We start from the raw sequence: 16436 nt of genomic DNA on the forward strand, positions 1-16436 counted from the left end.
TCTGAGCTTTGACCTAGTGAACCCAGACTTTTCGGGGATTGTTCTACACGCTTTTTTCATCATCTTCAAGTCATTAACCAATTCTTATAATATTATATGCCGTTTCAGAGGCAAAAAACGCTGGATTATAAAAACAGATTGTGTAAAAGATATTGGCAGCAATTTACATTTGACATTGTAAATTCCAGGCAACACAGCCCTACACATAGCATGCCTAGCAGGCCAAGAGCCAGTGGCGCGGGCGCTGCTCGGTGCAGGCGCCAAAGCAGATGCTCAGTCTGCTGCTGGCTTCACTCCACTATACATGGCCGCGCAGGAGAACCACGCTGGTTGTGTGAAGATGCTGTTAGCTGCCGGCGCTAGTCAGACACTAGCCACTGAGGTAGGTGTTTATTAATCTACATAACACAATAGTGCTTAGCAGGAGCTGGTGGCATAGGCGTTGCTTGGAGCGGGCGCGAAGGCAGGTGCCCAATTCGCGGCTGGCTTCACTCCATTACACATGTCCGCGCTGGAGAACTATGCTGGTTGTGTGAAGATCCTGTTGTTAGCATAAATATAGGAAAGTGAAAAAAGCAAGCTACATCTCTGTAAATGTCGGTACAGAAGAATCTGCTTTGCACAGCAGTCAACATCATCGAGTCCCTGCTTGATTCTGCTGATGCTGATGTATATGGGACTTCTAAATCGCTATCAGCATCCGTTTGGCTCTTGTGTATTCTTTACGAAGGGCATGACTTCTCTACGCGTTTTGAAGTTATTTGTGCTTTACTCCCGAGGAAGTTCTTTATCAGCAGGGATATTTATATCGTGCTCTGTATTTTCCAGGATGGCTTCACCCCCTTAGCTGTGGCCATGCAGCAGGGTCACGACCGCGTGGTAGCCGAGTTGCTAGAATCAGATACGAGGGGCAAAGTTCGCTTACCTGCGCTGCACATTGCTGCTAAGAAGAACGATGTGAAGGCTGCTACATTATTGCTAGAAGTAAGTACATACTTGTTTAGGTTGGGTGTAGCATTTAAAGTTGAAGATTTCCCTGTGTTTGATTACATGCACCTAGAAACCTTATGCACTTCAAGGGATAGAAGTGGCAAATCACTAACAAAAATATTGATCCATTCGCATAAAGAAGATAATATCTGGACAACCATTCAATTGAAAATTGCTCATTATCGTCTCATTATCAATCCCGAAATCCCGAAATATTACTTCGTGCATGTTAAATATGACATTTTGTATCTTATTTCAGAACGAACACAACCCCGACGCCTGTTCCAAGTCCGGATTCACACCGCTACACATAGCCGCCCACTACGGAAACGTCGGTGTGGCCAAAGCTTTACTCGCCGCCGGTGCCGACTCAGGCCGTGCCGCCAAACATAACATCACACCACTGCATGTTGCTAGCAAGTGGGGACAGCTGGCTATGGTCGATCTACTAGTAGAAAATGGTAAGAATAATATCTGAATAGTGTCCCCGATAACACATCGCGTTGTGTTTCTCATTGCTGAGGGTCGTGTCCTCCATGAATTATTTTACGACCGATTCCATTTATTCGGCTTCACGGCGGCGTGCATGTTAAACAAATGCAAGCGTATAGGAGCGGCCTTAGTGCACGCTGCTCACATCACGCGTGAGCCCGACGCCACGCTGCACGCCCCGCCGAACGCTCCGCTTCGAGCGTTCACTCAGGCCTTACACCACTACACTAAAACTTCTTTGATAAACATTGGTGTGGCTGTAGCACACCTGAGAATCGGTGTGGGCAAATTCATCCGTCGCTTGTATGCTCTCGAGCCAAACAGGACATCTCTACCCTTCATTGCCTGCATATTATGATAAAAGTAGAAAGATCTTTTATAAAAATACAACATGTAATTGCAGGTGCAAATATTGCCGCTGTCACAAGAGACGGCCTCACCCCGCTGCATTGCGCAGCACGTTCGGGGCACAGCAATGTCGTGTCGCGACTGTTACAACATGGTGCCCCTATCACGAGCAAAACGAAGGTAAGCTCAATCTAGTCGTATTGTCTGCGAAGCTGATGATCTTTCATTCGACTAGCAGGGAGCATGCCTAAACTGTAGAGGATAACTCTGGAGTCCCTTGTTTATTGCCGCAAATTGTATTTACAAAGTTAAGGTTTCCGATTTAGAACACAATATGACTGGGTTTCCACCTGCAAGCAGAACGGACACGTTATATATTGACTGTCTGAAATTATCCTAGTAAGTAAACTGCATATATAAGTAGTTAAACGTAGTCAAGCGCTTCCATCATCAGTATATAATATGTTACTTTTCTTTTTTAAGTTAATCGGAGTCCGCTCTGCTCGCAGTGTAAGCGCACCTTTACAATTAAGGTAAAGGTAGACCAATTAAATTAAATATACTTGGTTAAACCAAATTGTCAGTAAATAAGAACAAAAAAACTATACTCATCTTTTCTTTTGGGTGCTAGTACTAGTGTAAGACAAACATAGTCTAATTCTCTCTATATATGTTTGAAATGAGAGAGTCCTTTGACAAACTATAGTTTCTACATTAACAATAATGTTTTTTTTCAGAACGGGCTAACGCCTCTCCACATGTCCGTCCAAGGCGAACACGTAGAGACGGCCAAAGTCCTCCTCACAGAGGGCGCCCCCATCGATGACGTCACAGTAGACTACCTAACAGCTTTACACGTTGCCGCCCACTGTGGACATGTCAAAGTAAGTAATATAAAAATCTCTAAGTGTGATGGTGATTCTCGAAAATTGAAGGATCTAATTAATAACTGACAGTTACCAAAGAAGAATCTCAGCGTACTCGTACTAAAACCGGAAAAAGGGCAGTTACATTACACGTAGCTAATATGTTGAATCCCTATCTAAAAGGTTAGTGCGAGAACGAGTGCGCATGCGAGTTTCGTTACAACTACTGACATACAATAAATTTAATTAAATAATCAATTAAATATCGCAATGTAACTTGGATGCGAGTTGTACCTACCACCTAAATGAGTTGAAGAGAGGATCCTTAGGGGCACACTCACTCAGAAAAAAGGGACCTACGATACGCCATTCGTATTACAGAAAACATTTATCGGTATGAATTAATAAAACAAAACCTCCATTCCGCAGAAGCTTGGAGTTGATGTCCAAGGCAAAACACACCTAATGTTTACTCAATTAGAGTTTAATTATGTTCGCAGGTAGCCAAGCTGCTTCTCGACAGAAACGCAGACGCAAACGCCAGAGCTCTGAACGGTTTCACTCCATTACACATCGCCTGCAAGAAGAACAGGCTCAAGGTGGTTGAGCTGCTGCTCAAATATGGTGCCAGTGAGTATATTTACCTATCTTCTTATTAGGTCTTGTAAATCACACTGTGGTCTATTAAAATTAAAAAAACCGGCCAAGTGCGAGTCGGACTCGCGCACGGAGGGTTCCGCACCACCAACAAAAAATAGAGCAAAACAAGCAAAAAAACGGTCACCCATCCAAGTACTGACCCCGCCCGACGTTGCTTAACTTCGGTCTTAAATCACGTTTGTTGTATGGGAGCCCCACTTGAATCTTTATTTTATTCTATTTTTAGTATTTGTTGTTATAGCAGCAACAGAAATACATCATCTGTGAAAATTTCAACTGTCTAGCTATCACGGCTCGTGAGATACAGCCTGGTGACAGACGGACGGACGGACGGACGGACGCACAGCGGAGTCTTAGTAATAGGGTCCCGTTTTTACCCTTTGGGTACGGAACCCTCAAAATATGAAACAAATCAGCACGAAATCCTCGACCATAGTCAAATACGCGTTGGCATTTCTCCGATACAAGTTGGCGCCAGGGAGCGTAGATCTTTCTCGACATACTTCTCGACTTGGGGCGACCCGAGTCGCTCTGGTCCGCTAGCTTTCTCTCGAGATGGCCAAGCCAGCGGAGTCTCGCTGACTTGATTTCTCCGGTCAGATCGGGGAAATCCTGAAGAAAGGCCAGGTCAAGAGCACCCTAAACCGGCGAGCGTGTATGAGGAACGTTATGAAAGTAACGCAAGCGAAAGAGGTATGTCAGGATCGTAGCAAATGGAAATCCGTGGTCTTTGCCTACTCCTCCGGGAAATATGCGTGATTATATATATGTGTTGTATTTTAACTTACTCGATTGTGGTGACCTGATGATCGTAGACCGATCGGGCGTCCCCCGTAGTCGCTCTATCCGCTAGCATTCCCTTGAGATCTCTAAGCCATCGGAGTAAGTAAGTAAGTAAATACACTTTATTGCACCACAAAGAAAAATACAATAACAGATTTACAGTGTAAATAAAGGTAGCAACAGGCGGTCTTATCGCTGTAAGCTCTTCTAGACAACCTTGGGGTAGCAGGATAGAAAACTTTTAAAACAGGTAGTGCACGAAATAAATTACAGGAATAAGAAGATTACACATTCGATCATATATTATTATATAAATATTGTACCAATAGGTACAACCAAATAATTTTAATTTTATTATAAATCTTGACCTCATTGTCAAAATGTTGTGTTATGTTAATGATTAATTTTATTGTACTTACTAACATGTAGCTGTAATGTATTACTAACAATATTGTATGGAATTTTTAATTTTCTGAAATAAAGATATTTTATTTTATTTATTTAAATAGTTTAATAAATATCACATACATATACAAATATATAAGACCCAAGAAGGAGTCTTGTTGACTAGATTTCTTCTGTTTAAACTTTTTTTTAATGCTTTCAGGTAAATCAGCGACCACCGAGTCCGGTCTGACGCCCCTGCACGTGGCGTCGTTCATGGGCTGCATGAACATCGCGCTGGTGCTGGTGGGCGCGGGCGCGGCGGCCGACGCGTGCACGGCGCGCGGGGAGACTCCCTTACATCTGGCCGCGCGCGCGCACCAGACCGACCTGGTGCGGGTGCTGCTAAGAAACAACGCCAAGGTAATGTATACAGCATGACATCGGCTTAGGACTAGTGGGAGCGGAACGGGCACGTGTACGAACACCCTTACACAACATGACGGCGGCTCAGTGCTAGTGGGAGCAGGAGGGGACGCGTGCACGGCGCGCGGGGAGACTCCCTTACATCTGGCCGCGCGCGCGCACCAGACCGACCTGGTGCGGGTGCTGCTAAGAAACAACGCCAAGGTAATGTATACAGCATGACATCGGCTTAGGACTAGTGGGAGCGGAACGGGCACGTGTACGAACACCCTTACACAACATGACGGCGGCTCAGTGCTAGTGGGAGCAGGAGGGGACGCGTGCACGGCGCGCGGGGAGACTCCCTTACATCTGACCGCGCGCGCGCACCAGACCGACCTGGTGCGGGTGCTGCTAAGAAACAACGCCAAGGTAATGTATACAGCATGACATCGGCTTAGGACTAGTGGGAGCGGAACGGGCACGTGTACGAACACCCTTACACAACATGACGGCGGCTCAGTGCTAGTGGGAGCAGGAGGGGACGCGTGCACGGCGCGCGGGGAGACTCCCTTACATCTGGCCGCGCGCGCGCACCAGACCGACCTGGTGCGGGTGCTGCTAAGAAACAACGCCAAGGTAATGTATACAGCATGACATCGGCTTAGGACTAGTGGGAGCGGAACGGGCACGTGTACGAACACCCTTACACAACATGACGGCGGCTCAGTGCTAGTGGGAGCAGGAGGGGACGCGTGCACGGCGCGCGGGGAGACTCACATCTGGCCGCGCGCGCGCACCAGACCGACCTGGTGCGGGTGCTGCTGCGGAACAACGCCAAGGTAATCTACCTATACACAGCATGATCGCCTTTGTGATAGTGGGAGCAGGAGGGAAATAGCCGACGCGTGCACGGCCCCCGGAGAAACTCCCTTACATCTGGCCGCGAGGGCGCACCAGACCGACCTGGTGCGGGTGCTGCTGCGGAACAACGCCAAGGTAATCTACCTGTACAACATGATCGCCTTAGTGCTAGAGCGGGAGAGAAATAGCCCGCGGGAAAACTCTTACATCTAGCCGCCAGGGCGCACCAGACCGACCTGGTGCGGGTGCTGCTGCGGAACAACGCCAAGGTAATCTACCTGTACAACATGATCGCCTTAGTGCTAGAGCGGGAGAGAAATAGCCCGCGGGAAAACTTACATCTAGCCGCCAGGGCGCACCAGACCGACCTGGTGCGGGTGCTGCTGCGGAACAACGCCAAGGTAATCTACCTGTACAACATGATCGCCTTAGCGCTAGTGGGAGCGGGAGGGAAATAGCCCGCGGGAAAATTCTCTTACATCTAGCCGCAAGGGCGCATCAGACCGACCTGGTGCGGGTGCTGCTGCGGAACAACGCCAAGGTAATCTACCTGTACAACATGATCGCCTTAGTGCTAGAGCGGGAGAGAAATAGCCCGCGGGAAAACTCTCTTACATCTAGCCGCCCGGGCGCACCAGACCGACCTGGTGCGGGTGCTGCTGCGGAACAACGCCAAGGTAATCTACCTGTACAACATGATCGCCTTAACGCTAGTGGGAGCGGGAGGGAAATAGCCCGCGGAAAAACTCTCTTACATCTAGCCGCCCGGGCGCACCAGACGGACCTGGTGCGGGTGCTACTACGGAACAACGCTATGGTAATGTATGGTAATGGCTTAGGACTAGTGGGAGCGGACGCGTACACGACATGAAATGAAACACCCTTACATCTAACCGTTCTACAGCTTCTATCCGAAACCAATGATGACATTATTCGTTTCTCTGAGGGGGATATTCCAACTGTCCAATTTCTTGGTCCAATGAGCATTGCGTCTCACTCTCTGATTAAGCAAAATGTGAGACGCAAATACACATTGGACCAACAAATTGGACAGGTGGAATACAACCCTAAGAATGGTGTCACCTATCTTTCTCCGTTTCTTTGTCTCGCTATTGAACTTCACATATATATTACTTTATTTTATTATCTTCAGGTGGAAGCACGAGCGCGCGAAGAGCAGACCCCCCTCCACGTAGCAGCACGTCTTGGACACGGCGATATTGCCGCGTTGCTGTTGCAACATGGCGCCGATGTCGCCGCGGCCACCAAGGACCATTATACGCCGCTACACATCGCGGCTAAAGAAGGTACAGAATACAAGCGTATTATAACAAAAAAAAAACAACGGGTTGCACTCCGGGTGTGCCGACAGAAGTGAAAACTCAATGACTAGTCCAAAATGTCTGCAGCACTATGTATATAGTCCGTCAATCAAATCTTGTCAGTAGCAATGTAAAGCAAACTAAAGTAGGGCAACACTCAAAGAGCAGTATTGCGTTAAGAAAAGCAGCAATGTACATCGAACCAACAGATATTTTTTTTCCGCTGAGCGCGCCCTGCGTACGTCAATTCAAATTGTCACTCGCGGTTTATTGAAAAAAATTGAAACATGGACGGGCAATTTAAAAGCGATGTTAAAACAATGTTAATTAAAATGATGAACAAATTTGAAGATATCAAAAAGAACTGCTTATATTCTCTTTGTTCCCTATCTATGTCTTCTAAGTTTACTAAAATAAAATCATATCAAAATGCAGATAATTAGATAGTGCATATATTTGTTATTTACAATATTATATGCCACTTGTTAATGTAAATTAGTGTACTGTTCTGGATGAATATGACTTACCTGTGTAATTTTTTTGATTGGTATATATTGTACAATATACATATTAAAAATAAAACAACTGATATTTGGGTGTTTATTTAATTTAAAGGTAAATAAGATAAGGGTCACTTTTCGACTTGGTTGCGTTGTACACGTACATAAACCGCCATAGGTAAGTATTGTCTGAAAAGATACTACCTACTACGAACGCCTTATATTGGGCAAGATTTAATCCTGCAACAAACATGTATAGATTAGGTAGATATTGCGAAAGAACGGCGATATAATAATGGCTCTTAATACTGTTTAAAAGGTTTACCTTTGTAAATAGTCACAACTGATTGCTGAAAATATTTGACATGTGGGCCTATGGACGGTTTCCAGGACACAATTTATTGTCTTGTTGGATAGATTTAGGCATACGTTTTAATTTTATTTATGGCTTTTAACCTTAATACAAAAAAACTGAACATAATCTTAAAAGTTCGAAAGAGTTCTTCCAATACTTGTCATAACCTCAATTTTTAGTAATGTTTACCATCAACGAGCATGATTGTACATTGTAGGCCCCTTAGCTTTGCTTAATCTTATTTAATGTATTGGTATTTAATGGTGACAGCAGAAATATCTCATGAAACAGAAACGATTCAGAATGAAAACCAAATGAAAACAAATAAGGTGACGGCTGTCATTCACGATCCACATTCCACAGATAAAACACAGATGACACGCGTTTTGGAATTATTTGAACACAGTGTTGCTAACCAGCGATTTTTCAAATTTGCCGCCTTTTACTACTGACAAGATTTGGTTGACGGACTTTAATTGACCCATCCTCCTTTCTATTGAAAAACTTTAGTTCCGAAATTGCTGGTCAGTAAGCTTGTTTAAAATTCGAAATTCAAAAATCAGAAATTGTAAAGTTACCTTGCAGACCTCGCATCTAAATATATTTGGTCATGATATTTTGAGTTTTATTCACCAGTACTAGAGTTCATTTTTATTAGCGATTTCATCAAGATGTAGCTTTATTGAATTATGACATTGAGTTTTTCTTTATTGATTTAAATGCCATCTAAAAGAGTGGCCATCTAAACCTTACGGTCACATGATCGCCTTACGCTGTCTCGAGTTTATAATTTTTTCTCCACCTCAAAAAGTGCCCAGCGCCGCTAAAGAAGTTTTCACTTCAAAAACTCATCATTTTTGTAACAACAGTTTGTATTTATAACTCTCACGCATCATTTTCAGGCAAAGAAGAAGTAGCCTCCATCCTACTCGACAACAACGCACCAATCGAAGCCGAGACCCGTAAAGGTTTCACACCCCTGCACCTCGCGGCCAAATATGGCGACATCGGAGTAGCCCGGCTCCTGCTCGCCAGGGGCGCGCAACCTGACGCGCCAGGGAAAAGTCACATCACACCTCTACATATGGCCACGTATTATGGACATCCAGATATCGCGTTGCTTCTATTGGATAAAGGTTTGTATTACATTGACATTTTAAATCACACAGATACTTTTGAACACTCAAAAAGGCATGCTGACGCCTTGGAAATGCTTTTTTGTAAACATTTGACACATACATACACATTCTTATCAATGTATGATGCTATGGACACTACATTCATTACCTTAGTGTTGCTACATCCACATATATCTCTGTGAGACATAATATTTGTACGTTTTTGTACCTTTACCTTATACTTATAAATGTACATTTTGTAACATGTGCGTTTAGATTGAATTTTACTTTGACAAACTTTAACCAAATATTTAAAACATATAATTAACAAACGACCGCAAAAAAATCCAAAACTACTAGAAAATAGAAATATCGTTTAGATTCGAGCAACTTTGTATGGAAATTACAAACTTAATTTTCGTTAGTTGTTCAAGTGCCCCGCAATTACTTTGATTTCAAATATCATCGTCTGACTAATACTTTGGCCTAAAGTTTGCCAAAGCAATCCAGCCCTTACGCACAGCTAGCCGCTACGGTAGTGTAAGCTAGATTCCTTTCCAGGTGCCTCGCCACACTCACTCGCCAAGAACGGACATTCAGCGCTGCATATCGCCTGTCGACACAACCATCCTGACATCGCATTCGCGCTGCTCGAACACGGTACGTACCTATTACCGGTCAATTCACAGGACGAATGGAATGAATGGAATGAATGAGTGAATGAAAATATCTATGTGTGTATTATGTAGGTACATTAACCAATAAAATAGTAGCTCTGACTGTAGATACAGGTGTCACTCAAACAAAGAAAATTTCGTTCATTCCATTCATGCCAGCGTTCGTGAATCAATCTGTACTATTGGATTAAGGTTGATTTTATATTGCACCTTACTTTGGAATTACACTTATTGCCAGTTGAGCTTAATGTAGTACATATTGGTGTTGAAATTGAGCTCATTTTCGATTACACAATGGCTATTATAGAATTTTGAAATGAGTTTTATCATTCACAGTTTGAGTTGCTTTAATGGCCCTGGTGCTCATCTGACATTGACGCCAATTTGATATAAATGACTCATTAGGAATTCAATGATAGTCGCGTTTAATATTAGTACTATCTCTAATGACCTATTTCATTATTTCATTAGAAAGTAATCCTATTATTTGTAATTTAAATCAATTTCATATTTAACCAGTCACTTTACATTCGCCTTTCTTTTTGGTAGTCCTTATCCGTGCGAATGTCCTTATACATTCTGAACTTTCCATTTAACAATTATTTATTTACAAAGTGTAAGGTGTAGAAATATTGTCATATAGAAAATTTATACGCACTTTCATACAATTTCGAAGTGAATTTGAAGTTAAAAGAATTTTCATCCCAAATGCGATGAATTCTAAAGTACTTTCATAGACTGAACAGTGTACAGCAGTCTCTCTTAAATGGCAACCTTAATGCTTTGATATAAAGTTCAATTCCGTTTGCGCAGACGCGGACCCGAGCGTGAAGTCTAAGGCCGGGTTCACACCGCTGCACATGGCTGCCCAAGAAGGGCATGAAGACTGTGTGGAAATGCTCATAGAGAGGGGGGCTGATGTCAACGTGCCGGCCAGCAATGGTGAGTGGGATTATTTTTAAAGAGTATACTAATTGACAAAAAACCGGCCAAGTGCGAGTCGGACTCGCGCGCGAAGGGTTCCGTACCATTACGCAAAAAACGCCAAAAAAATCGCGTTTGTTGTATGGGAGCCCTACTTAAACATTTATTATATTTTGTTTTTAGTATTTGTTGTTATAGCGGTAACAGAAATACATCATCTGTGAAAATTTCAACTGTCCAGTCTAGATACTCTAGATAGACATCACGGTTCATGAGTTACAGCCCCGTGACAGACAGACAGACGGACGGACGGACAGCGGAGTCTTAGTAATAGGGTCCCGTTTTTACCCTTTGGGTACGGAACCCTGAAAAGTAACTGATTTCACTACCGAAAGTACCGAATCAATCCAGGATGTCAAATCACTTATAACAATTTTGAAAAAGTAGTTTGATTTAGGATTTTACGGGATGACACGGTTTACAATTGAATGAGTTTTTAAATCCCTGTTACGGCTGTTATGCTATATTCGTATTGAATCTCTTCTTAATATGGCAAGCGAGGCAAGTAGGTAATCAAATAATGCGATAAAACCCGAAGTTACTTGCGACATGCTTGACGCAAAAGTGTTTTAATGCTACCCAATCCCGAAGTATCTTACGATTTCAATTTTCGTTCTGTTATTCTGTTTTGTTGTGTCTGTTTGACGACTGGTCTGGCCTAGTGGATAGTGACCCTGCCTGTGAAGCCGCGGTCCTGGGTTCAAATCCCAGTAAGGGCATTTATATGTGTGATGAGCACAGATATTTGTTCCTGAGTCTTGGGTGTTTTCTACGTATTTATGTATTTGTATATTATATACAGGGGTCGGACAAAAAGTGCACACAGGATGTTGTTTGAGTTTGTATTTAAACTTCCGTGTGACATGTAGTAACAAAGTAGTATTAATGAAGTAACAAAATAATCGTAAATAAATCCATGGAATTAATAATACAGGTGGTAGGGTGATGTAGTGAATAAAATAAATTATTTGAAATTAGTTAGAACACTTAGAACAAGTCTGTGGGATCCTCAGATAAATAGGTTTAATAGTCAAAAGTGGAAACAGTAGGTAAGATTAGTAAAAATAAAAAAAGATAATTTGATGTTATTATACTATTATAGCTAAATTTTAGCTAAATATAAACGTGAAGATACAATAGCTAAACAATAACGAAGTCAATTTATTGTTCATCTGATTGACAATGTGTCAGTCAAAAACGTACTTACTCATTTCAAGTGGCGATATCGTTTAATAAAGAGGTTGATAAATGATAATTGTTTATGAAAATCAAAAATACTATTTGAAATCATCCTATAAGTGGTTTGACGTCATCCGCACTTTTTGTCCGACCCCTGATTATATATATCGTTGTCTGAGTACCCACAACACAAGCCTTCTTGAGCTTACTGTGGGACTTAGTCTGTGTAAGAGAGCGTTTTCCAAAAAAAGTGTACATTTCATTCATGTCTTCAAAATATTGACTTCTTGGGCTCATTTTACTCAGAATCATTTGTACATTCACGCCTCATACATAAAAAAATGTGTCCAAAAATTTCCTTTCCCGATCGTCACATTCTTGTATGAATTTTTTTTTTATTTGTATGAAGTGACGCACTGGAAAATAAATTTTTCATACAAAATTTTGGGACACATTTTTTCAAGTATGAGGCGTGAATGTACAAATGATTCTGAGTAAAATGAGCCCAAGAAGTCAATATTTTGAAGACATGAATGACATGTACACTTTTTAGGGTTCCGTACCCAAAGGGTAAAAACGGGACCCTATTACTAAGACTCCGCTGTCCGTCCGTCCGTCCGTCCGTCCGTCCGTCCGTCCGTCACCAGGCTGTATCTCACGAACCGTGATAGCTAGACAGTTGAAATTTTCACAGATGATGTATTTCTGTTGCCGCTATAACAACAAATACTAAAAACAGAATAAAATAAAGATTTAAGTGGGGCTCCCATACAACAAACGTGATTTTTGACCGAAGTTAAGCAACGTCGGGCGGGGTCAGTACTTGGACGGGTGACCGTTTTTTTGCTTGTTTTGCTCTATTTTTTGTTGATGGTGCGGAACCCTCCGTGCGCGAGTCCGACTCGCACTTGGCCCGTTTTTTTGGAAAACGCTCAAGAATGTCCTATAATATTTATTTATTTATCTTGCAGGCCTAACTCCAGTGCACCTGGCCGCCTCCGAAGGCCGCACGGCAGTCCTGAAGGCCCTGCTAGGCGCTGGCGGGCAGTGTGGCGCGCGCACTCGCGACGGCTACACGCCGCTGCACGCCGCCGCGCATCATGGGCACCACGCGGCCGCTAGGGCGCTGGTGGAAGCGGGGGCGGATGTTACAGCGAGGGCACAACATGGGTAGGTGTACTGTAACATGTAGTCCTAGTAACCTTCGAAGGTCGCATAGGACTAGGATTAACTAACCTTAATTTAATCCTTTGACCGCCAATGACGTCAATAAGTTTCGCGATAGCACCGCGCACGATAGGCGTGGCGTTCAGTAAGACTCAAGATTAACTAGTGGCTCTCTGAACTGTAGGCCTAGCACATGATTGGCGCGAGATAGACTATCCGTCTTTTTCTATCTTAATAAAAGAGGGACGGGTATTGTATCTCGCCGAGAGATACTGTCGCGCCAATCATGTGCTGATCATCAACATATATTTAAGAGTAAGACTCTTGTCGGTGGAGCAATTTCCATGTTTGGCGGCCTTTGACAGCCTGATACGACAAGACGTTTAGGTTTTACTTTATTTGAGCCCGGCTGATAGGTATGTGTTATTATATTCTTAATTCATCCTGTCCAGGTTCACGCCCCTGCACCAAGCGTCGCAGCAAGGCCACACGCTCATTATTCAGCTACTGCTCAAGAGTAATGCTGATCCGAACGCACTCTCCGCTGTAAGTTCAAATAACATTGTTATTAATAGGGTATTTGACTGTAATTAATTATATGTCAATACAAATCTTACAATCTACAATACAATACAATACAAATCTAAAAATTACAAATGTCTTAACCTAAACTAGCAACTAACAGAACAAAAACTATTCACAAAATTCGCGAGTCCCTCCAGATGCAAAGGAGCCCATCACGCTCGCCGCGTTGCTACGCTGAACCGCGATGGACAACCTTTGCATAAGGAACGACCCGGAACGAGGGTCCTGACCCCTCCCTCAACCGCCCGCCCACTTCCCCAATGAAAGACCTGGCCTCGGCACACCAACAGCCAGCGGTTTCCATTTGACTATTTAAAATAAATTATTTCACACCATGCATGAAATAAAGCACCAGATAATTATTAAAAGAACATAGCAGTTATTTTTAAACACAAGATCTATTTAATAAATCGGATAGAAATATAATAAAAGTGGGCGAGTTGACCGTGACGTCACGATGTAATGTTTCATTTAAATTCCATATTAGCAAATCGTTTTGACAGTTCTAAAAGACAAACTGATTTAACTAGTAGGAGAATACCCTATTCGAGGTGAGGTCACATTAAAATCAACAGTAACTTATTTTTTCCTTTAGCCGCCCAGAACATTAACCCTGTGACCGCCAAAGACGTCAACAGACGCGCGCGGCTATAGCCCAATATCAACCTTCGTGCATTCCGACAAGGTTCACAATGTCGCGCCGCATATCGATATATGATTGGTGTAGTGTTCAAAAGTTTAAAAGTCATTCCATTCCAACATTGTGTGTCATGTTTTTTTACTGGTATAATTAATTTTATGTGTCCAAACAAACACGAAGATATTGACAACTTTGGGAACAAATCAAATTATTTTATTAAATATTTAGATTTGTGTTTTTTTACGAAGGTTACGAAGATATTTATAAAACGAATGTTGATCGTTAGTAGAGAAAATAATCAACATTATACAATGTATTATATTTATTATAGGTACTCTTATCGATGTTTTGTATCATTTATTACTTATTAAATATTACCCATTAGGTAATATTTACTCTTATGTGCTTGTTAATATTTTATCCTTTAATATTAACCTAACTTTAACGTTTCTCGTAGTATTTCCATTACGTCATATCTCTGAATATGGGTAATTACGAATACGTATGTTCTAATGAAAGATTCACGACGATTTGTACAGTCATCATTGCCGTCCTTCGTGTTTAAAAACAACCATATCAGTAATTACTGCTCTGTCGGACAACGTGAGTTAATCAACGCAAATCGTCTGTCCGATCGAGGCCCTATTTTTTGGCCCTATTTAGACGTAGGTAAAGATTTTTTGTTTACACTGCAAACAACCGCCATTAGGCTATATTAGCCATGTCGAGATTAGAGTCATCAAGCTTTTTATTTTAACCTCTCTAGTTAAACGTCATCTCATGATATCTCGTATTGTAACAATTTACGCAGAGACGGTAAAAAGAAAATCCGCGGAATACGTCGAGTACGATTCCCTCATTTTAAGTGTGTTCCCTATTTTATAAGTAAAACTTTTGGTTATTTCGACTTATAAGTAATTTTATCTCATAATCGAATTTAAACTGTTGTGAGACATACTAACATTTAATAATTTTACGGTTTAGACTTACTTGTTTTAAGTCACTCGCGCGACATGTTTCGGAGAGCCTAGGTCTCCTTTCTCAAGCACTAACAGTGCGAGCAGCGTTCACGACGGCTGTGTACCGCGTACTGCGGCACGCCGCGTCGCACGCTGCGCGCGCGCCCACTTAAAACAAGTGAGTCTAAACCGTAAAATTATACAAATTTTATATCATATTGAAATTTATAAAAGTTGCCTGTTTAATACAGAACGGGCAGACGGCGTGTGCCATCGCCGACCGTCTTGGATACATCAGCGCTGTGGAGGCCCTGCGTCCAGTCACGGAGAATACCCTGAGCCAGGCCGTCGGTGATACTGGTAAGTGCTAGAATATAATAGAATATACTTTCGTAATACACACAAGTGGAAAAGGGAGCCTTTACACCAAAAGGAGATGATGCAGTTTCAAGAAAAGTAAAAATAAATAAATAATTTGAGCCTATATACGTCCCACTGCTGGGCACAGGCCTCCTCTCATGTGCGAGAGGGCTTGGGCTATATAGTCCCCACGCTAGCCCAATGCGGATTGGGGACTTCACATACACCTTTGAATTTATTCGCAGATGTATGCAGGTTTCTTCACGATGTTTTCCTTCACCGAAAAGCTTGTGGTAAATATCAAATGATATTTTGTACATAAGTTCCGAAAACTCATTGGTACGAGCCAGGATTTGAACCCGCGACCTCCGGATTGAAAATCGGACGTCATATCCACTCGGTCACCACCGCTACAAGAAAAGTATCTGAGTAATTTTCATGGAAGGAAATTATTAGAGTCTGAAACCATAACTAACCAAACACATCGTGAAATTGGTTCAAACCCCACACAAACCTAAATCCTGGTTTCATTACTGAACCGCATTATTAAAAAAAATGAAAAACAATAATATGTAGTGGACAATACTCAGAATGTATGTTCTGAAGCTATCTTATCTTTGCTATGCGATTAAAAATAAGTTTTTGAGTCTAAAATTTCATCTTTTGATACAGGCTTTAATCGATAACTATACTTTTCTTTTCAAGTTAAATAAAAGCCTGTAAAGTGTAGAATAATGCTATGATGACGGCAAAATTTAATATAGATCGTGAGTTGAATTTCCGAACAGTTGGTTGCAT

The 16436-nt window shown here is 42.3% G+C and overlaps 1 protein-coding gene across 1 annotated transcript in view; it reads left to right on the top strand.

The window, feature by feature from the left end:
* Window positions 1-16436, top strand: part of LOC134658316 (uncharacterized) — a 222894-nt gene that overhangs the window by 118115 nt on the left and 88343 nt on the right. The window contains exons 4-17 of the mRNA XM_063513947.1: window positions 189-382; window positions 829-984; window positions 1250-1451; window positions 1886-2010; window positions 2568-2714; window positions 3197-3326; window positions 4747-4946; window positions 6946-7099; window positions 8872-9105; window positions 9649-9747; window positions 10578-10706; window positions 12899-13097; window positions 13547-13640; window positions 15530-15638. Of these exons, the coding sequence (XP_063370017.1) occupies window positions 189-382; window positions 829-984; window positions 1250-1451; window positions 1886-2010; window positions 2568-2714; window positions 3197-3326; window positions 4747-4946; window positions 6946-7099; window positions 8872-9105; window positions 9649-9747; window positions 10578-10706; window positions 12899-13097; window positions 13547-13640; window positions 15530-15638 (2172 nt within the window). The remainder of the gene's footprint in view (window positions 1-188; window positions 383-828; window positions 985-1249; window positions 1452-1885; window positions 2011-2567; window positions 2715-3196; window positions 3327-4746; window positions 4947-6945; window positions 7100-8871; window positions 9106-9648; window positions 9748-10577; window positions 10707-12898; window positions 13098-13546; window positions 13641-15529; window positions 15639-16436) is intronic.

Source organism: Cydia amplana, chromosome 22 (assembly GCF_948474715.1).
Source record: "Cydia amplana chromosome 22, ilCydAmpl1.1, whole genome shotgun sequence".
NCBI classification, from domain to species: domain Eukaryota; kingdom Metazoa; phylum Arthropoda; class Insecta; order Lepidoptera; family Tortricidae; genus Cydia; species Cydia amplana.